The sequence below is a fragment of the Dunckerocampus dactyliophorus genome, chromosome 21 (assembly GCF_027744805.1).
Source record: "Dunckerocampus dactyliophorus isolate RoL2022-P2 chromosome 21, RoL_Ddac_1.1, whole genome shotgun sequence".
Taxonomy (NCBI): domain Eukaryota; kingdom Metazoa; phylum Chordata; class Actinopteri; order Syngnathiformes; family Syngnathidae; genus Dunckerocampus; species Dunckerocampus dactyliophorus.
The window spans coordinates 1915495-1940777 of NC_072839.1; the positions used below are offsets into that span (position 1 = coordinate 1915495).

At 42.8% G+C, this 25283-nt stretch overlaps 2 protein-coding genes across 8 annotated transcripts in view; both read left to right on the forward strand.

Moving 5' to 3' along the window:
• The window catches only part of arhgap29a (Rho GTPase activating protein 29a), a 34930-nt gene extending 32876 nt beyond the window's left edge, over nucleotides 1–2054 (forward strand). For 3 of the 4 annotated variants that reach the window (XM_054764948.1, XM_054764950.1, XM_054764951.1), the window contains one exon: nucleotides 81–2054. In XM_054764948.1, coding sequence (XP_054620923.1) covers nucleotides 81–1003 — 923 coding nt within the window. In that variant the 3' untranslated portion in view covers nucleotides 1004–2054. The remainder of the gene's footprint in view (nucleotides 1–80) is intronic. The other variant, XM_054764949.1, reaches the window with a different exon arrangement.
• A 318-nt stretch (nucleotides 2055–2372) lies between these two features.
• abca4a (ATP-binding cassette, sub-family A (ABC1), member 4a) overlaps nucleotides 2373–25283 on the forward strand; it is a 33935-nt gene continuing 11024 nt past the window's right edge. Inside the window, exons 1-26 of one of the 4 annotated variants that reach the window (XM_054764944.1) lie at nucleotides 2413–2626; nucleotides 2737–2846; nucleotides 3650–3743; nucleotides 3810–3951; nucleotides 4055–4194; nucleotides 6617–6744; nucleotides 6872–7069; nucleotides 10433–10522; nucleotides 11921–12155; nucleotides 12340–12479; nucleotides 14379–14495; nucleotides 15203–15400; nucleotides 17375–17580; nucleotides 17656–17832; nucleotides 17921–18143; nucleotides 19301–19522; nucleotides 19606–19810; nucleotides 19888–19965; nucleotides 20911–21087; nucleotides 21200–21377; nucleotides 21444–21575; nucleotides 21995–22134; nucleotides 22202–22339; nucleotides 23589–23764; nucleotides 23836–23938; nucleotides 24294–24499. In XM_054764944.1, the coding sequence (XP_054620919.1) occupies nucleotides 2781–2846; nucleotides 3650–3743; nucleotides 3810–3951; nucleotides 4055–4194; nucleotides 6617–6744; nucleotides 6872–7069; nucleotides 10433–10522; nucleotides 11921–12155; nucleotides 12340–12479; nucleotides 14379–14495; nucleotides 15203–15400; nucleotides 17375–17580; nucleotides 17656–17832; nucleotides 17921–18143; nucleotides 19301–19522; nucleotides 19606–19810; nucleotides 19888–19965; nucleotides 20911–21087; nucleotides 21200–21377; nucleotides 21444–21575; nucleotides 21995–22134; nucleotides 22202–22339; nucleotides 23589–23764; nucleotides 23836–23938; nucleotides 24294–24499 (3909 nt within the window). In that variant the 5' untranslated portion in view covers nucleotides 2413–2626; nucleotides 2737–2780. Of the gene's footprint in view, nucleotides 2627–2736; nucleotides 2847–3649; nucleotides 3744–3809; nucleotides 3980–4054; nucleotides 4195–6616; nucleotides 6745–6871; nucleotides 7070–10432; nucleotides 10523–11920; nucleotides 12156–12339; nucleotides 12480–14378; nucleotides 14496–15202; nucleotides 15401–17374; nucleotides 17581–17655; nucleotides 17833–17920; nucleotides 18144–19300; nucleotides 19523–19605; nucleotides 19811–19887; nucleotides 19966–20910; nucleotides 21088–21199; nucleotides 21378–21443; nucleotides 21576–21994; nucleotides 22135–22201; nucleotides 22340–23588; nucleotides 23765–23835; nucleotides 23939–24293; nucleotides 24500–25283 lie in introns of those variants that run through there. The other 3 variants (XM_054764945.1, XM_054764947.1, XM_054764946.1) reach the window with 3 other exon arrangements.

The window sequence follows — 25283 nt, forward strand, 5'->3', positions numbered from 1 at the left end:
TGTTGTGATTATTAACGCTGGTGTAGAAAGCAGCCATCTTTAGCGATGTGTTTTCTAAGTGTTCTTTTCTCTCGTTCAAGCAGATGAACCGGATTCCAAGTCCTGCAACGGGGTTTTATCCTCAAGTGCCACTGAGCTGCCCAAGCCGAGCGAGCGAGGCCTCTACCGCTCTCCGCACGTCACGGCCACAACCAGGGTGCATCTGCGACAGCATCGCAACAGGTTCACCTCCCGACCGGTGAGCATGCCGGTCGAACGAAGTCACGACCGAGGCAGAGCGGACGAGAGGCCCACCTGGACCAGCGCCGATGACGACGACAGGAAAGGAGACCACTCCATCCAGTCCATCCAAGAGGTGGATGAAAGTGACACAAGGCTGCGAGCGGGCACGCATCATCGGAGCACGTTTATCGACACCCAGACGTTACGCAGAACGTGGGACAAACAGTACAAGCACGATGTTGCTTCCAGACCGGTTAAAATAGTTTACAGTACAGACGCTAAAGCAGAAGACGGTGGCAACGTGTCTCCTTATGCGCCATTGAGCTTGTCGCTTGAGGACTCCGGGGGTGCTGTTAGCACCGCCAACGGACCTTCCAGCTTTTCAACGCAACCTGGCAGAACGTTGAGAAGGGAGGGCAACGTAACCATGTTCAACATCGTCTCAAAGGGTTTCCGGGCTTCTAGGACCCTCCAACCTCCACCGGGAACTTTTTACAAGCCTCCATCGGGGAGTCAAACCAAATCCCTTCACACGTTGACCAACAGCGCTGAAGACGAAGAGGTGGAGGGCGAGGAGGACGAGGAGGAGGAGGAGCTTGAGATCGAGGTGTCTGTAGATGAGCCTCACGAGGAGGGCGCCGAGGCGGAGCAGGCGGCCACCTCGCCGTCCCAAAGCCCGAGTCCTGATGGGGCGGGGCCAAACCAGGGCAGACCTGTTTACCAGAGACTAAGGTCTAGGCACCTTCAAGAGGTGGAACATCGAGAAGCTCATTTCGTGTGATCCACGGTCCTTTTGTGCATTAGAGACACAATGAAGACAAATAGTAAGACTGATGGTCCTGTGCCGAGAAGCAACGCCCCTTTTTCATCCCAGGATGCACTTAAATGTACGTTCCCCCCCCCCGGTATGTCTTCTGGACGATCACTCACTTACCACAATGGCCACCAGGTTGGACTATTTATACATTTTAAAGCTGTGCAATTGCATTTTATGTGAATAGTTTGTATATGTTCTTCCAGATTCACGATGTCGTGTTTATATACCAAAAAAAGAAATATATTTGAATAGTACAAGAATGCATGTAGCCAGCACACTGAAACACAGGAATCTTACTGAGCTTTGTTACCGTCTTCTAAACTTCTCTGTAAAGCAATAAAAGACACTTGCTCTGTGGAGCATTTGTATTATCATAAAGCTTTTTATACAGCTGAGCATACGGCCTAAGAAGCCGGCTTCCATCGCATGATAGCTGAACTGTAAAGCATTCTTCATAGCCAAAGCAGTTTTTCAGTATTTCTACAGCAGGACTATAAATAAGCTAAACCTTTCATGTCTTAAACCCTCGAGGCACCTTGGGGGACCAAATCATGTCCATTCTGCTCATTTGTTTCTTAATATAAGGTGTTTAGAATAAATACTTGCACTCTTTACCCCCGAGAACCATTTGGTCCCATTCACTCCAGTTATAACCAACGTAATAAAAACGCACATCCAACAATAATGCATCAGAATCAGATATGGAAAATATATATTTTTTTAAAATTCATAGTGTTTTTCTAGGTGTACTTCTAAAATATATTTGTGAATATTAAATAAGCCCTGAAGTTGTTAAAAATGGATGTGGTGAAAGTGAAGAAAAACATTGCTATGTTTCACTTTTATGAGAGGAACCATTTGGGGACCTAAGGGGTAAAAAGTGTAACTTTTTCAATAGAGCATTTTTTATGTTGTATGATTCAATGTAAAAAAAAAACAAAAAACAGGTACATCCGAACAAGCATACTTTTGTAACTTATTAAATATATCTGGCAACTTTCACTTGATTGTGCTTATATCATCTCCTATGCTGGGGGCCTCTTTGCATGGTTTTAAGATTTTTATATGCTGCGATGTATCAAGCAGCTCCATTTTGGTTCAGTGCAAGCATTTCTTTTGAAAGTCATTTATTTTATGACGGCTGGACGTAACATAACTTACATGAAAAGTGTGAAAATGCTTGTTGACTCGCTTTGGTGACCCCGACGAGAAAAAGCTTGTTTATTTTGTTACTTTGGTGACCCCAACAGGAAAAAGCTTATTTTGTTGCTTTGGTGACCCCAACAGGAAAAAGCTTGTTTTTTGGCTCACTTTTGTGACTCCGAATGGGAAAAATGTAATATTATTTTCCTAGCTCGGCTTTAGGATTAGCAGAGCGTGTGCTTGGGTCACGGCGGCCTCGCCACACATGGCTGGGAGGTGTCGGCCGTCTGCCTCCACTGAGAAAGGAGATTAAATCAATCTGCTTAACTATTCACAGAGTCTAGAAATTAGCTGTGTTAGCAATCCAGTAGCACGCTCGGTGGAATATGTGGTGTTATGTGCTATTCACTGGGTATCGATCACCGGGGCGAGTGTTCTTCTGAGGTAGGTGATGCACCGAATTCATGGTTTTGGCAGAGATTGTAGTTTGGTAATTTGCTAACCAGCGGCTAACGTGAGATTGACTTTGTTTTGGAATATTTGGTGGGATGCAGGCTTGTCGGCTGCAGCCAGCCCCTACTGGGGGTGAAACGGAGTCATGGGGGCAGGAATACAGGTCAGACTCCTGCTGTGGAAGAACTGGACCGTCCGCAGGAGGCAGAGGGTAAAATCCTTTCATTTAATGACTGAGCAAACACGCTGTGAGCTCAGGTGCGTTGGCAGCTGGTGGTAACGTGCGTAGCCTTCAAGTGTTTCCCTTCATGAGGCCTAAGATCCTGCAGATGTGAACATGCACAACAGTTACGCATTACAGTCCCTTCAATGCTAAAATCTGAGAAATTATATTTTCATATTGCAATTGTTTTAGCGAAACATCTAAAAATGTCAATTTTCAAGTTCAAGTGTAGGATTAAGCACAAAAAACTGATTTATTTTCAAGTATAGATTTACCATGAACGGCCAATACGACCATACTCTCTACGGCACATCACACTGTCAGTAGTGTTTTTTATATTTTATTTGAAGCAGCAATTGCTCTGAATATTTCTAATCTAATATACTTTCTAAAATGTTACATGTATTGTTTTCATAATATTATTCATTTTTTCATAGTTGAATTCAAACTGTCCCAGCTCGGCGACTAAAAATGTCAATTTTTAAGTTCAATTCAAAGTCCATTTGTAGTATTAAGCACAAAAAACTAACCTTTGACATTAAAATTTTTTTTTATAATATAAAAATTTATATAATATAAAAAATTATAAATAATAAAATAGTATTTTATTATCAGAATAATTTTTATTTTTTTTAGGAGGGTTGACCTAGCTAGCAATTATTTGGGGTAGGGCGTCAAGTGAAGTGGTGCATTTGGGGACCCCAGCGATGCAATAACATCAGTTCCTTGTCAAACCAAAACAATATTTCAGGACCAACCACCAAAAATGGTATTTGATCCTTTGGAACCAGGTGCGTTTCTTGATGGAGATCATGTGGCCTGTTGTTTTGTTCATGGGACTGGTGTGGCTCCGAAGAGTGAATCCGCTCTACCGCCAACATGAATGTAAGCACGGCTCCGGTTTCGCGTGATTAGCGGATAAAAGTGATCATGCTTGGTGTTCTTCCTCAGGCCACTTCCCCAACAAGGCCATGCCTTCAGCAGGCGTGCTGCCGTGGATCCAGGGGATCTTCTGCAACGCCAACAACCCTTGTTTCCAGTACCCCACCCGTGGTGAATCACCTGGCTTGGTGTCCAACTACAACAACTCAATGTCAGCGTGACCTGGACCTGTGGCACATGTGCTCCCATATACATAATGTGTGTGTGTGTGTGTGTGTGTGTGTGTGAGCGCTATTGTGCTTTTTTCCCCTCAGATTGGCCCGGTTCTACTCGGACGCCCAGGAGCTTCTCTTTAGTGATCCAAAGCTTCTCCCCATGGGACGCCTCTGGAGCGAAGTGAGAGCCATGAGTCATCTCATGGACACACTGCGTACCCGTCCTGAACTGGTCTCAGGTCAGCTCTTAGATCCTTCTACTTTTCCATTAAAACGCGGGTGTCCAAAGTGTGGACATTTGCGAATGAATAAAAAGTTATAATATTACAAGAGTAACGTCAAAATATTATGGAAATAGAGTCACAATGTTAGAAAGGAACATTTACAAAAAAGTGAAATAGTTGGGGGGAAAAACAATAAAAACAACAACAGAAATGGAAAAAACAGCTCTAATTTTACGAGAATGAAGTCAAAATAGTACAAGAAAAAAAATATATTTTAATGAGAAAAAACATAACTATGATGAGAAGAAATAATGTCATTTTCATAGCGTAGAGTTGACATATTAAAGAAAATACATACAAGTTGTGATTATGAGAAACAAAACAAAATATAATTGTCATTTTTTTTAAATGAGGTTGCGGAAAAAGTTATAATAATACGAGAATAAAGCTGAAATATTCCTAAAAATTAAGCTGACCAGAAGAAAGTTGAAATAGTTGGAAAAATAAAAAAAAAACAGCAGAAATGGAAAAAACAGCTGTAATTTTACCAGAATAAAGTCAAAATATGAAGAGAAGAAAGTCACGCTAACTAGAAAAACAGTTGCAATTTTACACAAATAAACTCGTCATATTATGAGGGAAAAATTTAGTAGCATAAAGTTGAAATATAATTTTTTAAAAAATATTTAACAAAAACAATGGCAACAAAGTCATAACATACGACATATGAAAAGAAAATTTACAAGAAAGAAGCTGAAAGATTTGCAAAATAAAAAAAAAACAAAACAACAACAGTAGAAATGCAAGAATCAGCTGTAATTTTATGAGCATAAAGTCAAAATATTAAGAGAAAAAAAGTCATATTCTAAAGAGACAAAAGAAAACAAAATAAAATAGTAATTTTTAGAAAGTGAAGTGTGGAAAAAGTTGTGCGAACAAAGTCAGAATGTTGTGGAAATGAAATAATGCTACGAGAAAAAAATTACAGGATTTTGTAAGTAGAAAGTTGAAATATTTCAAAAATGTAATAAAAAATGATAGCCTTTTTCTCCTGTATCACAAAGCCCTTGAATAAATATACAAACCTACTTAGCATAGCTACATGTGTGGCTTCATGTCAAAAGTTTGGAGACACTTTGTCATACAATAACATGATACAGTGTCTCTAAACTTTTGACGGGGATGCGCTACCACGGCCGGCTCGTCGTCATACTCTCCCTCCCGCTTTTCCTCAGTAACAGGATTACGTCACATGGGCTCAAGAAAGGTGCGTAATGTAAGCTGCTTACTTTCCCTGGCCGGGTGGCGTTTATTTGGTGGGAAAGCATCTCCTGCCCCGTCCGCTGTCGTCTCCCCCACGGGGCACAATAAAGCGCCAGTTTGCGTCCTGTGGGACACTGTGCCAACAGTGCTGTTCTGTTTTCATGTAAACACGCACACGTTGTACTTGTGTGGCGCTTGTGCTCGTATTTTTAGTACAAATGTTAACCTTGGCAGCGGGAAGGGACAAAGTGTCTTCCCGGCTTGGATTGATGACATCAGACCACTCAAGGAGGAATGTCCAACATGCATAGATGGAAATGCTGCACATGCTGCGTATGGATGCACATTCCAGTGAGGCTTCAGCTCCCGTGAGCGTGGGAGAGAACGTTACATCATACCAGGAAACGCGTTATGTCATTTCATCTTGATATCCCTTTCTGTTTCAAATACCGTATCCCTGCCAACGCTCTCAGAATAACTCCTACGGCCGTCATTTTCATGACATATCATTTATTGAAATGATGTTTTCAACCAGTCCGGGGTGTACCCCGACTCGTGCCCAAAGCAAGCTGGGATAGGCTCCAGCACGGCCCTGACCCCACCGAGGACAAGCGGTATAAAAAATTGATGGATAAATTATATTTGATTTCATATATTTTATTGCTTACAAAAATATTAATTATAAATATTATCAATGATGTATTTATTTACATTTTTTTAATTCTTTTTTTATGTGTTAACGATAAAAAGATTTGTTTTATTTTGTATTTCTTTTTATCATTTAGAAATATTTATTTTTTTCTAAATATAGATTATGTTTTTTTTCATATACATTGAGTTTTTTAGATTTTATATGTATCCATTTTATGCCATTTTAATTTTAAAATAAATATTATGAATTATATATTTTTTAATTTTTCATTATTTTATTGTTGTCTTTATTTATTTATAGTTAAAATGTTATTTTATTGTTTTTATTGTTTTTATGGATATTTTATATATATATATATATGCCGCCCCCGTGAAGGCATCTTCCTCCCCAAACAGGTTCATCTCGGTTTGAACTTGAATGGAGAGCACAGCATCACTCGGTTCATCGAGGGGGCGCCTTCAGGCGTGTGCTACAGGAAGTAATACACATGGAAAACATGACCTTGTCGTTTGCTCCGTGCAGGCCGAGGAGTCCGGGTGGAGTCCATCCTCAAGGACGATGAGACTCTGACGTCGTTCCTTCTGAGAGATGTTCCTCTCACGCAGTCGGTGGTCAATCATCTTGTCAGCGCTGAAATCAGAGCAGAAAAGGTTATTAAGATCCCCGAGTGTCTGGTATCAACTCTTCTGAGAAATAATTCCTAATCAACAGGAGGCAGTACATCGCTCAGCACACGAACAATAACTCATTTGACGTCCTGTCCTCCTTTCTTCCCAGTTTGCCTTTGGGGTTCCAGACGTGCATCTGAAGGACATCGCCTGCAATTTGGACCTTTTAGAACGGTTCCTGATTTTCCCCAACCGCCGAGGGCTCCACGCCGTCTGCAACGCCATGTGCGCCCTCACCCCTCAGCGGCTGCAGATCATCGAGGACAAGTTTTACGCCAACGTGGACTTTTTCAAGCTCTTCCGGCTGGTCAGTGTGTGTTTATGTTGCCTCTCATTGGGTAGAAGGTCCCTGATTTTTTGTTTTTTGGGGATTCTTGGAACATAAACCCTGCGAATGGCAAAAAAAACCCGTAAATAATAAAATAAGCCCTAAAATTTGTGTTAGTATTTTAGAATATATATTATTTACTATCCTGCGATTGGCTGGCAACCAGTCCAGAGTGTACCCCACCTGTCGCCCGAAGTTAGCTGGGATAGGCTCCAGCATACCCCCCCAACCCTAATGAGATGTGAGATGGATGGATTATTTACTATTTAAAGCACAGAAAAGAAGTCCCTCATTTACCGCAGTTAATCGGTTCCAGACTCATGGATTCCTTATTTATAAATTGAATATTTTTATAATTAGAGCATAGAAAACCTGTTTATAACCTTCTAAACACAGTTTTTAACATTATTAGAGCCCTCTAGAAATTAAATAACATCCCAATAGTCACCTTTACACTCATACTACCCAATATTGTAGACTTTATAAGAGAAAATAAGACACAATATGGACTCACACATTGGGAGTGTTCATTGTTGTTCTATTTTTATTTCCTGTTCTGTACAGTACTTCCTGCGGTGGCGATTGCCTCATCAGTGTAACATTACTGACACCTAGTGACCAGTGTAGAATACTACATATCATCACAACGTCTTTGAATGCGTCTTCTGAATGCCTTATATTTGTATTTTACTTTATATTACGTTACATTTTGCATTATATTTGTATTCATGCATTCATTCAGCCATTTTTATGCTTGGTAATGCTTCATTTAATGCTTCATTTAAGCAAAAAAAGAGTGCTTAAACGTGCATGTTTTTGGACTAATAGTAGTTCCGTGTTCAACCACAAAGCAGCGATGATTGATTGAAGCCACAGAATTCAAAGTGCAAAGTGGCGTAAAAGTGCAACGGCCAATTGCGAATGCTGCGAGAGGGGATCCACGGCACACCGAACGAAGCGTCCGCAGCTGTGTGACGTGATAAAACAGGTGGTCTTTGCAAAAGATCGTCTAGCACTTCCTCCAATTGTTAGTATTTGGTGCAAGGCTGAAGACTCAAACTCCCAGTCTGACCGCCGGGTTAGCATTTGTACACGCTGACCAAAATGAAAATGTCTCAACTATTGTCCTCAGGCTTTACATAAGCATCATTATTAATGATTTATAAGCAGACAGGCGTGTTTGCCAGCGCTTCTGAATAGTGAAAGGCCTCATTAAGCTCGTCTGAGTTGTTGCTTTTCGCATTCAAGCGCTCTGTCAGCAAGGAAAAAGATTTTTTTTTTTTAAAAGACATTATCCCAGTAATTAATGCAATTATCACACCCAACATTTCACTGGGGAGTGAATCATGATTATTAATGTGACCCATTGATCCAAACATCCAACACAAGAAACAACGTGTTCCATAAAAGCTTTCAAGACCAAGACAGCGTTGCTGTCGCTGTGCCAAAATACTTCAGATGGTTCGGCGTGCGCGACAGAACGTGTGAAACAGCCTCAGCCGAGCGGGCGGACTCGCCCTTTTTCTGTAATTAGCTGAGAGACGAGACACTCCTGTCCTTAACGATCGCATGACACTGCAAGTAAACACTGGAAACTGGAAACACTCTTCATTGTTTTGTTTTCATTCGCCAAATATTTCAGCTTTCTTCTTCAACTGTGTTCGGAATTCTTTTGTAATGTTTTGACTTTATTCCCAATAATACTTTTACTTTATTCCCGTAATATTATTACTTATTTCCCAACCTCATTTTCCAGAAATTACAACTTTATTTTGTTGTTTTCTACTAAAATGCCATTATTTTTCCTTATAATATTATAAGCTTATGTTCATAAAAATGCTCACTTTTTTCTTGTTATCATGTGACTTTTTCTCTTCATATTTTGACTTTGTTTTCATAAAATTGCAGGTTTTTTTTTCTATTTGTGCTGTTTTTTTTCCTCCTACTTCTTTTTATTCTTGTAAATTTTCTTCTCATGATTATGACTTTGTTCCCAAAATATTTGGACTTTATTCTCACAAAATGATAACTTCAGTCCGCAAATGAATTTTCCATTTGTTTGTCTCATAATACTGCAACTTTTAAAAAAAATTAATTAATTCAAAAAAAGAGTTTAAAACAAACAAATTGATTTTTTTCTTGAATATTTCAACTTTATGCTAATAAAAATACATTATTTTTCCTCATAATATTATGTTATTCTCGTAAATTCTGACATTTTCTTGTTCGATTCCAACTTTTTCTAAAAATATTTTGACAATGTTCTCATAAAGTTACTGCTGATTTTTCCATTTTTGCAGCTTTTTTTTAGTTTTGTTGTTAAATTATATTTTTAGAAGGCACCAAGGACCACAAATGGCCCCCAAGGCACACTTTGGACACCCCTGCCTTCAGTCATTTCACAGACTCTTGTGACACCTTGATGAAAACACACTCACACACACGCACACACACACACACACACACACACGCACAGACAAGCAGTGAGAGCAATGTCGGAAAGGAAGGTCTTTGTCTCGGCCCGGTCCTGCTTCCTGTACTTGCAGCCTATTGTATGCAAGAGGCAAGGTCCTCAAGCATGCATTTTCCAAACTTAAAGGGGCCCTACCTGACATTTGCAACTTTTCATGTACCGGTACATGTACAGTATGCATGTTCCAGATGTTGTACATGATAATACGCGAGCTGAGTGTTTTTCAGTTGTTCCTACTTTCACGTTATGCCAACGGTCTGGTGCGCTTTGCGAGATTTCCACAGCGTCTTGTGATTTTCCCACTTCACGACTTCAGGAAGTCCACGTACGACGGCTTGTTAGTTGTCCTGCGGTACTCGGCGACCTCTGCTCAGCTACTTTTTCATGAAAATGGCAGCCAGAAAGCGTTTTTTCGTGATCCAACTGCAACTTGTACACTGGGTCACGTAGCGGTTGGGCCAAAGCAGGACTTTAATCTTTGACAAGCAGGAACTTGTGAGGCCAAAGCATTGTACCAAATGTAGAAAAATAAAAATTCAAAATAGAAAAATAACAATATAAAAATAAAATAAAATAATAAAAATAAAAACAACAATATAAAAATAAAATAAAATAAAATAATAAAAATAAAAATAACCAAAATAAAAAATGAAAATAAAATAAATACATGAAAATACATATAAACATTGATTAAATAAGCTCTGCTTCATCCTACTCCTTTTCGGACATGTTGAATTGTGCACATGTAACCACGTGACGTGCAAATAAAGCGTAGCGGACCATACAGTGTGACCCCGACATGTAACTGTATAATATTCTAACAATATTATCCCATGTAATAATAGAATTTTGTTTGTTTCTTTTTCAAGCTTCCCCGCGTGCTGGACAAATACTCCGAAGGCATCAACATTCACTTTTGGGTGCAGGTGGTATCCGCCGCCTCAGACAAACTGCGAGAGGTAAAAAAAAAAAAAAGAGCAAAAAGCGAGGGGGGTTGTGCATTCCCTGCCGTGCACCATTCAAAAGTTCACCGCCTGCTATTTTTAGTTGGACAGGAAACAGTTGCTTCCTCTTGCCTGGGTTTTTACGCACACGCGGACAGTAGGGGGTGGGGGTGGCGGGGGTGTCTTTCTGTGCACATGAGGAAGGGTCCTTTGGCCTCCAAAACACAAACATCATCAGTAGCATAATAAGTTTAGGCGGCATTTTGTTGGTTTTGTTACCTGTTGGTAAGATTTCGTTTCACTTGTGCGTCATCACTAGCTTAGCCACTTATTGCAACATCCATTTTGTCCCACAGTTTATGAAGCAATGTTGGTAAGTGCAGGCTTAGACCAGGGGTGCCCAAAGTGCAGCCCGGGGTTTGTTTTGATTGGCCCACGGCACAATGAGGAAATCAAATACTTCTTTGAAAAATTGGCTAAAAAGATACAACGTAAAGAGAAAAGTTGCAAATGTTGAGATTATTTAAATTATCATTTTTTTTCACTCCTGTATTTATTTGACTATTTATTCATTTATTTTCAGTTTTATTATTTATTCATTTTTAATGTCCTTTTTGGACATTATTTTTTCCAATTCCAAATCTTGCACGTTTTGTTTTTGTAATACTATGATATTTCCCCCAACCCCTCCCAACTTTATTTTATTTGTTTGTTTTTCATAATGTTATGACTTAAAAATGTCTTTTTTTCTTTAATATTTCAAATGTACGTTGCTAAAATGACATTATTTTCCTTCCATATATTTCCTTATAATATTACAACATTATTGTCGTAAAAATTATGATTTTTTTCTCGTAGATTGAAACTTTTTTCTCTTAATATTTTGACTTTATTCTTGTAAAATTACAGCTGTTTTTTCCATTTCTGCTGTTTTTTTCTTCCAATTAGTCTTCTTGCAATTTTTTTTCTTCTTCTCCAACCTAATTTTCCAAAAAGTACAACTTTATTTTATGTTGTTTGTTTTACATGATTTTATGACTTTTAATGAATAGTGTATTTATTTTATATTTCCCCTTTTTGCGACTAAAATGACATAATTTTTCCTTATAATATTACAAGTTTTTCTCGTTAGAATGCAACCTTTTTCTCCTAATATTCTGACTTCATTCTTGTAGAATTATTGCTGATTTGTTCCTTTTTTTTTTGAAGTTTTGTTGTTAATTTATACAAAGGTGATGTCACAGTATCTCTGGAAGATCACTGCACTTACTGTCTGCTCACATGGTTTCTCTCGGGGGCATGTTTCTGTATATACGGTAGATATTATATGCATTTGAATATGATAGCTCACTGTTAAGTTGAGAATCTGCCTTATCGCCAGCTTTTCCTTTCCCATTGTCTGGACGCTGCCAGTTGTTCAGGAGAAGCAGCACCCGGGAGCTCCTCCAGGTCATGACGCCTCTCTTCCAGAGCGCCCCGTCCTTTAGGCAGGTGATGGCAGCCGCTTCCAGCCTCGTGTGCGGCTACACGGAGGGGGCCTTCTCCCGAGTGGCCTCCTTTAACTGGTACGAGGACAACAACTACAAAGCTTTCCTGGGCATCAACAGGGGCGGAAGGCCGGGCCAGCACACTTACGACAACAGCACCTGTGAGTAGACCTGTGTTTCACTTATTATACCGATTAACGGCCAGGAACAAGGGATGACTCTATGATATTGGGCTGCACATTGCAGTCATCCTTCCAAGAATGCTTTGCACAACTGACACTGATGCCTCTTTGTGTCACCGCACTGGAATGCGTGGTTCGTATAATCCACACCTTTGCCCTCCAGCCCCGTTCTGCAATGATCTGATGAGGGAACTGGAATCCAACCCTGCCTCCAGGATCGTGTGGAACTCACTCAAGCCCATGCTGATGGGCAAGATCCTCTACGCCCCCGACTCACCTGCTGTCAGAATGATCATCAGAAATGTGGGTTGCCTTGTGCCAACACAAGCACATGAAGTTCCGTTACTACATTCTTTGATTTTTTTTTGGAGTAGAGCAGGCACGCTGCAGGGAACAATGGCCCCCTCAAAAGAGGATCAGCTTTCCTCATGTCATGTCCAAGCCTTTGTATCGAGATGTAGATACGTGTTGGTCAAAGCCCCTCAGGGGGTGTCAGCCGTCATGGATGGCTTGGTTGCAAAGGAGGAACACAAGCCGATGGGCTGCGGGCGACTATCACACAGTCTGCTGGCGCCATGGCTTTTATGCAAGCATCGCAGCTTGTTCTTAAAGACGTACGATCACACTCACTGACCTTTCACGACCCCTTTGTTTTCCTCTTCCACCCCACATGGGGGTCTTAATTGTCCCAACAAAGTAATCGCCAACGGGCTTCATCCGTTACTTGGCTTTTATCACGGCTATTTATAGTAGGAATCATTATCGGGCCGATATCGGGGATTTATGATAAGTCCCATAACATTAAAAATAGCTCAGATAACCGATAATTGAAAAAAACGCTCCAATCAGGTGAGATTACACGTACTGTGCGGGTGAGCGCATCCCGCCTGTGACGTTAACGGCCTGTCGTAACTTCCCCTGAGCTCATTTGTAAACAAACATTCACTTTAAGAGGAAGACCTCCGTGGCGTCACAGCGGCTGCTCGGAGCGTGTGCCCGAATACAGTACACCTTGCTGGGGCACGCCAGGTGGCTCCTCCCACTTTATACTCTGGTTCTCCTGATAGTAGTGATGCGGTGGCAGTGATGTCATCATATTTCATTAGGACTAATCAACAGGTACAGGTGGTCAAATCCTAATTACTTCCGGTCCTTCTTACCTCCAGGTGTGCGCAAACTACAGTTACATCTAAATGAAAAAAGTAGACATCAAAAAGTTACCTAACCCTAACCCTAACGGTATCATAACGGTATTGAGAAGCAGAAAGATATGGGTATCGTGCATCTTGAATTGATAGTATCTGTTGATATGGAGATATAGCCCGATTGAAGGGAAGCAATTGGGGCAAAATGACGTGCACTACTTGGCTGCAGCCAGAACCAGAAGCACCCTCATTTGCATTGCTTCCATTCTGAGCTGAGCATGAAGGGGTTGTCACACCGGTACTGTACAAGTATATGTGCTGAAAAGGAGCGCTTCCTCGGGCATCTCCAATTAAAAGCCGCCTACGGACGACTTAATGTGTGAACACACCCAAAGATAAAAGCAGGCATGCATGCCGTGTTGCACAGAAGGCAGCGCGCTACAAGGATGCACTTTGTAGCATCAACAAGTGACCTTAAAGAACCCCTCCAGCCTGTCCCCCTGCCACCTCGGGAATGAGGAAGCACTCGCTTGTGGGAATCTTAAGATTCACTCGTCAGGGTGAATGCGTGGCACCAACGGCCTCCATTGTCACCCCCCCAGCTCCATTGTCCCCATTGTCATCCAAAATCAGACACACAGAAGAGGAAGGCGTTTAATTGGGTGTACTCTTGAGCACTTTCACCCCCCAGCGCACATGGCTGAATGCTGGGATAGCATGCGGCCTTTACTGTTCACACACACACACAAAGCGCTGTATTTACACACGTACTCTGGGTTTTAACGATAAGCTGGCTGTAAATATTTGACATTTGTCGCACATTTGCTGGTTATCTGAAGTGCGTGGCCCGCGCAAATTCCTTGTGTGAGAACGTGCGTGTTGTCTTTGCAAAGCCTGAGTTCAATGTGGGAATGTTATGTCGCGGGAGATTAGGAGCATAACCAGCAGTTTTGTACACAAATGCGTGGAATATATGCGGCTTTTTTCATCTTAGTGAGAATAATCTCCTGCTGTTTGTAAGCTTTGACACGCATTCACGCCAGCGTCCCTCCTCTAGGCCAATTCCACATTTGAAGAGCTGCAACGCTTCAAGACGATGGGGAGAGCCTGGGAAGAAGTGGCTCCACAGATCTGGGCTTTCTTCCAAGATGGCGTCCAAGTCAAAATGATGCGGGTATGAAAAACTCATCTCAGGAAATCTGTGCTGATCAGGCGTCACGTCAGGGGTGTCCAAAGTGTGGCCCGGGTGCCGTTTTCAGCACAGCACACAGCTATTTTTTCATTGGCCCTAAAATACAATGAATTCATTGTTAATGATACATGTGATTAGATATTACACTAACTGGCATCCTGGAGTCTATCGTGACAGGACACCCGAAAAAGCCTCAAGAACCCATGTTTGAAAACAAACAGGAAATTGGCCATTTTGTTTGACTGCCCATTTTGGGCGAAAACCAGTACTTTGACAGTCTCCTCAGAGAGATTCGAGCAAACGACCCCAAATCCAAATTGCGTAAACTGGACAGATGGGCGATAATAAATTGCCAAGGATTTTAGGCCGTCCCGTGAGATGTGGGAGGATCCTTTCAAGACTCACTAAGTGAAACCTGAACAACTCGGCTCCACAAGGTCTGACTTAAAAGTGCTGATCACAGCCCTTAGGGCAGGAGTGTCCAAAGTGCGGCCCAGGGGCCATGTTTCACCCCCAGCTATGTTTTATTGGCCCTCGGCATATTAAAATGACAACAAATAAAATAATTATTTACAATATATATTTTTAGATATTGCACTAATTTGGTACCGTGATTGTGGTTGGTGTTCCTGAGTGACACCCTCTGTTCATTTCACTGGTGGATTTGAGACCACCGCCTTCTATTTCAGGACACTTTCAAGAATCCGTCAGTGATGGATTTCATCGACCGGAGTCTCGAGGAGGCGCCGTTTGCCACCAAACACATCCTCAACTTCCTGCACAACGGACCACCAGAGGACCGGCGAGCCAACATGCCAGATTTTGACTGGCGGGACATCTTCAACCTAACGGACCGGGTCATTGGGATGCTCAATCAATATGGAGAGGTGAGTGAATTTGACTGAACTGAAAGGGTTGCGTGGAATGAATGGTAAAATAAAAATAGTGTCGGGCCGTTTTTGGGCCCCACCTACCCACTTGGACTCTTGACATTTCTCTTTACCTGAGCTGTCACATTCTTGTAGTGGTCCATTCATCCCGTAATCCGAGTGAACACAGGCGCTGTCACTTGTTGATTTCATTAGCCCGCTTAAAAGCCCTCTGTTGTGCTCCATCTTTGACGCAATACCAGCATTTGGATAAGCTGTCTTTTTAGCTTGGCAAGTTTGGCAATTTGTCCCCCATCTGCAAACTTGGCAAAGCCCGTGTGGGACGAGAGCCAGGCGAGCAAGACTGGCTGTCGACTCTCTTCTGTTTACTACTGATGGAGTGGAGGTCTGTTTTTTTTTTTATTGAAAATGTAAAACAAAGCGTGAAGAGGGACCTCCGCGGCTAAGTGGGCCAATATGAAAGCCCATAGGGGCTTATCAGGATGAGGGGGTCTATCCCACTGGGGGGTGACACGGGGGGCACGGTTGGGTGGATGGCTGGTGCTCTTTGTTTTTGTCCAAGTTAAAGCTTACAGCACTTGAGTGTGACAGGGAGAGTGGGAACGCCTGAGGTTGATTAGACACAGCTGTCACTTCGCCCGCCATCTTTTATGGAGCGACTACAATAAGCGCGGGTTTGAGGGCCGTTTGCTTGGCTGGCTGCACGTTGGTGGTATGCATGCCAATCACGCCACACACTGGACCTCTAAGTGTTGATGGGGTGGATCCTTTGGCAGGTTTAATGTTGGGGTTTGAAATGGAATCACTTGTTGCGTGTGTTTAATGCATGGGAAACTTTCTCAAAGGTGTGAATTGACAGCGTGGCCGAGGTTGCCAGCAAATTGCATGGGTGTGTGATATGGGCTTTGGATGCTCTCTTTGCATGCTATCGCAGGGGAATCAGTTGTTATGGAGATTGAGGTCCTCCGTGTTTGGATGCTTTGCTGGAAACAGACTCTAAAATGTCGCTGGGATATGAAAAGATGATGCAAACAATTTCTGGAGATAAATACAAGAATGAAGATGGTAGTTTTAGATGGTAATTACAGTACCTACAAAGTACTATCGAAACACACAACTCATGCACCTACAATATTACCGTGTTGTACGCATTGGACGCATCCCGGTGTGTAGAAACGTATCAAACAGCCATATTTGAACACCAAAGCCTGATGTTTGTATTCACCATTGAATCGAAATAGACCGAAATATCATACATGTATATTTAGTTAGCCACTGGCTGACACAGCAGCTACAATCGCCAAACTAGACGTAGTAAGTGTCCGAAACAACACCACGGTGTAAAACACCACATTTCTCAGTCCACATGGGTAGTTGCACATTACTTACAGACACATAGCCTCCAAGGCAGAAGCGTATTAGAGACAATTCCGTAACAAAGAGCGTGCGGTGTCATTCAGTGCGTGTGCTTAACTGCAGGAACAGCCAAACTATGAAAAAAAGTGTAAGGCATACCGTAGGTAAAATATGGTAGATCCATACCTGCCCTTTCAAGCCTTTCAAAAAATTAAAAATACCTAATGGGAAGTAAGCCTCAGTAAAGTGTAAGAATACACCAAGGTCTAAGACAGGGGATTTTGGAGTGTGAGGCACCAGACGACTTCAGGGGAGTGACCTAATAATGTATTTTTAGTTCCTATGGTGAGATTAAACAGTCTGGGATGAACACATTGCATCATATTATCTGAGGGGGGCTCACAGTGCCACATTTTCAACACCCTGGGCCTAAGATGTCATGAAAACTGGCTCACATTTAGAAGATTTATATATATTTTTATTGCTATATTTATTTTTGAACATGATGTATCATTGCATATTTATATTATATGTATTATTATTACTGATTTATGACATATATTATTTATATTGATATTATTTATAACATCCATATGTGTTTACCCTCTGATCCAGTGTCTGATCTTGGATAAATTTGAGGCTCTGCCCAACGAGGACACAGTCACTTATCGGGCCTTGGACCTGCTGGAGGACGGCAAGTTCTGGGCCGGCCTCGTCTTTGTGAACATGCACCCTTGGAGCGCCAAAGTCCCACCTCATGTAAAGTTCAAGATCCGTATGGATATCGATGCTGTGGAGCGGACCAATAAAGTCAAAGACAGGTTAGCGTGTGAGTGTGTGTTATCATGAGTGGAATACACAATATTATATACAGTATATGTGCGTATTTCCATCAGGTATTGGGACCCAGGCCCGAGGGCGGATCCAATGGATGACCTGCGCTATGTTTGGGGGGGGTTTGCTTACCTCCAGGATATCATAGAACATGGCATCATTCGGACTCAGACGGGGAAAGAATGGCCGCTGGGTGTTTACCTGCAACAGATGCCCTACCCTTGTTATGTGGATGATCTGTACGTAAAACACACACACACACACACACACACACACACACACTCCAAGATCAACTTTATATCATCCCTCTCGCTCTCATTTGTCCAGCTTCATGCTCACACTGAACCGCTGCTTCCCCGTCTTCATGGTTCTGGCCTGGGTGTACTCCGTGTCCATGATAGTCAAAAGTATCGTTCTGGAAAAGGAGCTCCGTCTCAAGGAGACCCTCAAGGTGATGGGGGTCTCGAATGGTGTCATCTGGTCCACGTGGTTCATTGACAGCTTTGTGGTGATGGGTACCAGCACTGCTCTCCTGACAGGAATCATCATGGTGAGTATCTTGAAGTCATGTTTCATCGAGTATGTTCATGCTCAGGTTGTCCTTACATGGATGGCAGGTGACAAATGATCCTTTCATCCACGTCCTTAATGAATGACTAACAGTGGCTCACTGACTGTGTACATGGAAATCATTGACAAAACCGTGAATGACATCATGGGAATCACGCCAACAACTATGCAGGAATTGACTTGACAATGATTAACATCTGTACTGTGTAAAAACAGACAGAACCTACTTTTCCAAGTACAGTAATCCCGCGGTTATCCCGTTTAAATGGTTCCAGACCCAACCGTGATGAGTGAATTTCCGCCAAGTAGGATTCCTTATTTATAAATGGAATTTTTTCATAGTTAGAGCATAAAAAACCCGTTTCTAGACATGAAATAACACCCCATAGTCACCTTTACACTTCTATTACCAACGTAGGAGACATAGTAAGAGAAAATAAGACATAATGCACACTCGCACTCTTTTTTAACTTCCTGTTTGGAATGTGGTGTAAACAATGAATAATAGGAGTGTCAAGGTGACTATAGGGGAGTTATTTCATGTCTACAGAGCTGTAATAATGTTAAAAACTATATTTAGAAAGTCATATACAAGTTTTCTTGGCTCTAACTATGAAAATACTCCATTTATTAAGATTGAAGCCAATATCGACCGTAAGTTATCTCAGTGGGCTTTGGGGGCCTCTAGCGGCAGATACTTGTAATAACAGGACTTGTACATTGACTTTATAGTGTGTGACAGTCAATTTGTGTGTTGTGTTTTATTCTATCAAATTGTGTGTGTGTTTAATTACCCTTCAGATCACTTTAGACCACACTTGGGTACAATCTCAGTCGTCTCACAAGCTATCTCAGTGGCCTTTGGGGGCCTCTAGCTTCACAGACTTGTAAAAACACGAGTGGTTTGATAGCATGTGACAGTGATTTTGTGTTGGGTTTTGTTTTATCAAATTGCGTGTGTTTAACTACACTTTGGACAACAACATTTATCGTTTCCCCACATTTTTATTTTATTTCTCACAGATCCAATGTCATTGGAAAGATGACTATACAGTATCATAAACAAGTAGGATACATGATATCATTTGTGGTGATGATCTCTGTGGCTTGTCCTGCTTGTTTTTGTCTGTCTTGCAGGGAGGAAGGGTTCTGAACTACAGCAACCCCCTCATCCTTTTCCTCTTCCTCCTCACCTTCACCACGGCCACCATCATGCAATGCTTCCTCCTCAGCGTCTTCTTCAACCACGCCAACCTGGCGGCAGCCTGCTGCGGGATCATCTACTTCGCCCTCTACCTGCCGCACCTCTTCTGCTTCGCTTGGCAGGACCGCATCACCAAAGACATGAAGATCCTGGTGGTGGGTGAAGTGTCGAGGATCCACTGCCTCTTCCCTCAACGTATGAGATACGCGTTTAATGGAGCGAGTGTCTCGTCCCTCAGAGTCTGCTGTCCCAAGTCGCATTTGGTTTTGGGACGGAGTACCTGTCACGGTACGAAGAGCAAGGTCAGGGTCTGCAGTGGGACAACATCCAGACCAGTCCTCTGGAAGGGGACGAGTTCTCCTTCCTCACCTCCATCTGCATGATGGGTGTGGACACCGTGCTCTATGCTCTACTCGCCTGGTATCTGGACAACATCTTCCCCGGTCAGGTTCTTAGACGTGAAATGCTTCATGATATTGCAGGTATGAAATATCTCATGCATTGTTGACACCCCTGACAGGCCAGTATGGTATTGGACGACCATTTTACTTCCCTCTCATGCCCTGCTATTGGTTCAATACTGTGGCTCCAGAGACAGGTAGGCCTTTTATGCCGATATTTCCCCCAAATATAACAAGAATATTCATAACAGTACCAATCTTAATCATTCAGTCGGGAGTAATGGTAGTGGTAATCCTGGTGGGTCGCAGTCTGCCAGTCAAAAATGACATTCAAATATGCACTACCCAGGTCAGACTTGTTTTATACAATTTTGAAGTAAAATTGAACAATATTTTAGTCGTCTTTCTCCTTGGTGTGCAAACATTGCACAGTTATAAGTGAAATATCTCCTTTTGTGGTCTTTTTAATGCAAATGTGATATTTAAGTGAATGTATGCATGATTTGCCTGCGTGTTCCTCCTCATTTGCTGAAAAATTCCTCTGAAATGCACTTTGAGCGTGTAAATATTTGTAATAACGTTTACAAAGATGACTTTGTATGAAATTTTGCAACTTTACCCTGTCACGGTTTTTCAAAAGCGTAAATCATGCTCTTTCATGGTTGAAAACTACCTATTATCAGTCAAAAATATGCATATTTAAGCAAATTTTAGAAAGTAAAATACAAATACAAGGCATTCATTTATAGTATAAGACATTCAGAGATGTTGTGATGATATGTAGTATTCTACACTGGTCACTAGGTGTCAGTGATGTTACTTTAATGTACGGTGAGTCACACAAACGCCCCCTAACATGAAAACTAAACTCTGAACCCCTGACGTCACTTCCTGTCCAACACCGGAATGCATTCACAGCAACACACACAAACACGAGTCTTATTTGTCTTATTTGTCTTATTTTCTCCTATTATGTCTACTATATTGGTTAATAGGAGTGGAAAGGTGACTATAGGGGTGTTATTTCATTACGAGAGGGCTCTAATAATGTTAAAATCGTATTTAGAAGGTCATGATGAGGTTTTTTATGCTCTAACTACGAAACTACTAACTGCTTTGGTTTTTTTGCTTCCATTTTTCAGACAACAAACATGAGCTGTGCAAAAAAGGCTTTGATAACTCAGCATGTGTGGACCAAGAAGAACCGCAGAAAGAGGAGCAGGAAAACCCGGACAAAGCGAAGACTGCAGAGGCAACGAGTGCATGTGAACACCGGGATCGGAGAGATGCTGCAGGGCCGGAGAACCGGAGAACAGATGGTATCGGTGATGTTTAGTAGCTTAATCAAAATCTGCTAAAACAGTGTTGTTGTCAGTGTTGTACTCCACCCATGCTATTTGTGTTGTGTTATTATTGTTGTACGGTGTCCAGGCCAGCCGTTCTTCGAGGCGGAACCGGCCGACCTGGCGAAAGGCGTCTGCATCCAGAACCTGGTGAAAGTGTTCGGCAGCAGCCCCAGACCTGCCGTGAACGGGCTCACTCTCAGCTTCTTTGAGAACCACATCACCGCCTTTCTTGGCCACAACGGCGCCGGCAAGACCACCACCATGTACGTACCCGTCATCCACACTGGACCTGCTGCAGGTCGTAATACTTCTCTCTTTGTGTCTCCCAGGTCCATCTTGACTGGCATGTTCCCCCCCACCTCGGGCACGGCTACCATTTATGGAAAAGACATCCGCACGGACATGGACGCCATCCGCTTGTCTCTGGGAATGTGCCCACAGCATAACACCCTTTTTCAGTAGTATGTGACGTACCCCCTACCAGAACACTAACATGTAGCTACGCTTGTCTGGCCGCTAGCTCACCGCCTATTCGGGGTTTGGCATTCACAGATTTCGATCCTATGCTTGAATTTAAAAAAAAAAGGTCATTTCTATAGAAAGTGCTGTGATGGCGCTATCTGCAGGGAAAAAGAGTGCTGCAGCTCTAAATCCAGCAGAGGGCGCTGTCTCACAAGTCAAGTCACTCAACATTTTCCAGCAGGAAGACCCCCACCCACTCTGCTTCCTACAGTGTGAAAGGGGTGTAGTCTCTATGAGTACCATAATGACCCAGCATGCTTTGCGGCAGGAAGACATGGGTTTAATTTAGGATATTTATGTGCAGTGGGTTGGTCACCTTGTGACTTGATAGACAACCGAGTTCTCTGTTTCCATGCAGTATGACAGTCGCTGAGCACATCCTCTTCCACTCGCTACTGAAAGGCCGTCCAATCGCAGAAGCTGAGGAAGAGGTAGAGAACATGCTCCAGGACTTGGGTCTACCCCACAAGAGAGATGAACTGATCCAGAATCTGTCAGGTTGGTCAGAATGCTTGGTCTTAAAAAAGAAGAAAAAAGGGTATGAGACTGGTATCGATGTATCCAGGAGGCATGCAGAGGAAGTTATCGGTCGCGCTGGCGTTTGTTGGTGGCGCAAAGGTGGTCATCCTGGATGAACCCACGTCAGGGGTGGATCCTTACTCCCGGCGCTCCATTTGGGACCTGCTGCTAAAATACCGTGCAGGTAACAGCGGCGGGGTCACCATACAGAACACTAACTACAATCACAAAAATGGCAGCTCCTGCTAGGCGAGCGCTGTTCCAGTTCATGTAGTTGTTGTTAGTTAAACTCCATAAGTAGCAGCAGGGGTGCCTATTACGTCATTTGCGAGCTACAGGTCGATCACCAAGGTAGTTTGTATTTGTACTTTATTTATCCCACAGCGGGGAAATTCACTTGTTACAGCAGCAAGCCAGATACGCAAGTAAAGAATACATATTGACTACAACGTGGTTCAGGTGGTGCAGATGGCATAAACGTGACTTTGTATATGTCATGTGACATCAGTCAGCTGACGTTAGGCTCCCCTTCTGATCCGCTGTTGCTCTTCCGCGGCAAAGATGGGGTGGTAAACAGATGTTTTAAGCGACACCTGCAGATGCAACTTCCATCTTTTTTTTTTTTTTTTTTGAGCAACCAGGGGTTGCCAGCATGTTCTCATGCCAGGATACCGGAAGCAAGTGTCTCTTCTTCAGACATTTGCTCAACGCTCCTGAGGTTGTAACTTCGTTTGCTGGTCACATTTGGGATTACACCAAGTTTTCCCTCACCCGGATGCGGGTCACCTGGAGGTGGGGCACGATGGTGAGCGTCTGGTGGCCGGGCCTACACCCATGGGGCCCGGCCGGGCACAGCCCGAAGAGACAACATGGGTCTCCCCTCCAATGAGCTCACCACTCGTGGGAGGGGCCAAAGGGGTCGGGTGCAGAGTGAGCTGGGTGGCAGCCAAAAGCGGGAGACTAAGTCTCTCAGCTGGCCTGGGAACGCCTCGGGATTCGCCTGGAGGAGGGAGCTGGATGACGTGGCCGGGGAGAGGGAAGTCTGGGCTTCCCTGCTTAGGCTGCCGCCCCCACGACCCGCCCTCGGATAAGCGGAAGAAAATGGATGGACGGAGGACATTTGGTATTACAGTTTACTGCATGGACCTCCCGACACCTCTCCACACGTTCTCCATGATGAGGACGCCGCTCGGAAGCACACGAGGTGTCATGAGACCAAAAGGTGACCACATATTAGCCGCATCGCTACTACTGGATAAGCTGCAGGGTTTAAAGCAGGAGAAAAGCGTAGCGGCTTATACACCGGAAATAACGGTAGATATTTTCTATCTTTGGGACTTCGTCATTTTTAAAGTAGCTCGCAGGCTGAAAAAGTGTGAGCGACGCTGTAGTCGTGTGTTCCCTCCCTGTACTCCATCCCGTCTTTGTTTCAGGTTGCACGGTCATCATGTCCACCCACCACATGGACGAGGCCGACCTGCTGAGCGACCGAGTGGCTATCATCTCCCAGGGGCGCCTCTACTGCTGCGGGTCCCCCATCTTTCTCAAGAACTGCTTCGGCGCCGGCTTCTACCTCACTCTTGTGCGGAGAATGAAATACGGCGGGGGGGTATGTTTGGTTTGAAACGGAAGACAAATGGAAGCGTTTCGGCTTCAATAAAATGTCACTTTGTCCTGCAGGATGCTGACGTGTGTGCTGAAAACTGCTCCTGTAAGTGCTCCAAGTGTCTGAAGTTTAAAGCCACCCGGGAGGAGACGCTGACTCCAGACAGACAAATGGACGGTAACGTCTGCGTTAGCTGCATTAGCGCGTTTTAAACCGGCTTAGTCTATTCCGCTTTCAAATGGAATCCAACCTCAGCCTGACAGGGTTTTACTCCATCCCGGAGTACAACTAGCATGCGAAATGTCTTCCTGTTTGTCTGTGAATGTTTGTTTACACGTGAGCTCAGGGAACTTTGTAGCATTGTGTGTCACATACGGAATTGTTATGTTATTCATGTGCAAAAATGTTTTCCTTTCCTTAATTACATAACTATTATACTTTACTAACAGAATATACTGTATGTGTATTAAAAAAAATAGAACAACACAGATAATAGAAGAGGGCAATATGTGCCTGTGTTGCACATCTCCAGGTAACATTGAACGCATCACAGCCCTGGTGCATCATCACGTGCCGCAAGCTCGTCTGATCGAGGCCATCGGCCAGGAGATGACGTACCTGCTTCCCAGTGGCGACTTCCAGCCCAGGGCCTACGCCAGCCTGTTCAGGGAGCTGGAGGAAACCTTGGAGGACATCGGCCTCAGCAGCTTCGGCGTGTCTGACACGTCGCTGGAAGAGGTGGGCGGGCATGTTATGCCCTTTGTAAATGGACCTGCATGGATTTTATTGCGCCATGCGTTGAAACTAGCGCTAATGTCCGTGTTAGGCGTGTGTCTGAAATGTTTGAAAATATAATATCGCACTTTCTCCCCAAGGAGTCAGTGAGGGAATGGTGCCGTGGCATTGCCAGAAACTCAGTTAAAATGCTGTGATGTCATGTCTGTCATGTCACAGCCACGAGGGGCAGTGGTGCAAAAAGGCACTAGAAGCAGCGCACTAAGTGATGGGCCAAACTGGTATCAAGTTGGCGTTTTCTGTATTTAACAGCTGTTTGGGTACGTCTCAATGATATGATTTACCAAGAGAAGCATGTCACTGATTAGACACCCCTCCTCCCCGTCACACACACGTGCTTTCTTTTGAATCGTGTCATATCATTTATAATAATAATCAAACAAATTGTATAAATTGTATTTATTTATGTACTTTAAAAATATGACATATTTCAGACTTTTACTGTATGTGAAGTTACATATTACAATTAAAACCAAAAAATAGTGTATATATTATACATCACTTATTTAGCATACATTAATAATGCATCAAGTATAACAATAATAATTCTGAATATGAATAGTATTAAGTATTATTACAAGTAATAATAGTGATATAGTAATAATAGTAATGATCTATTTTGATATTTATTCTTAATGTATGTAAAATAATGAATTAAAGTCATGAAGAATGTACTCATTATTATTTTGTATTATTATTATTTAAACTGTACTAATTTATGCAAAAT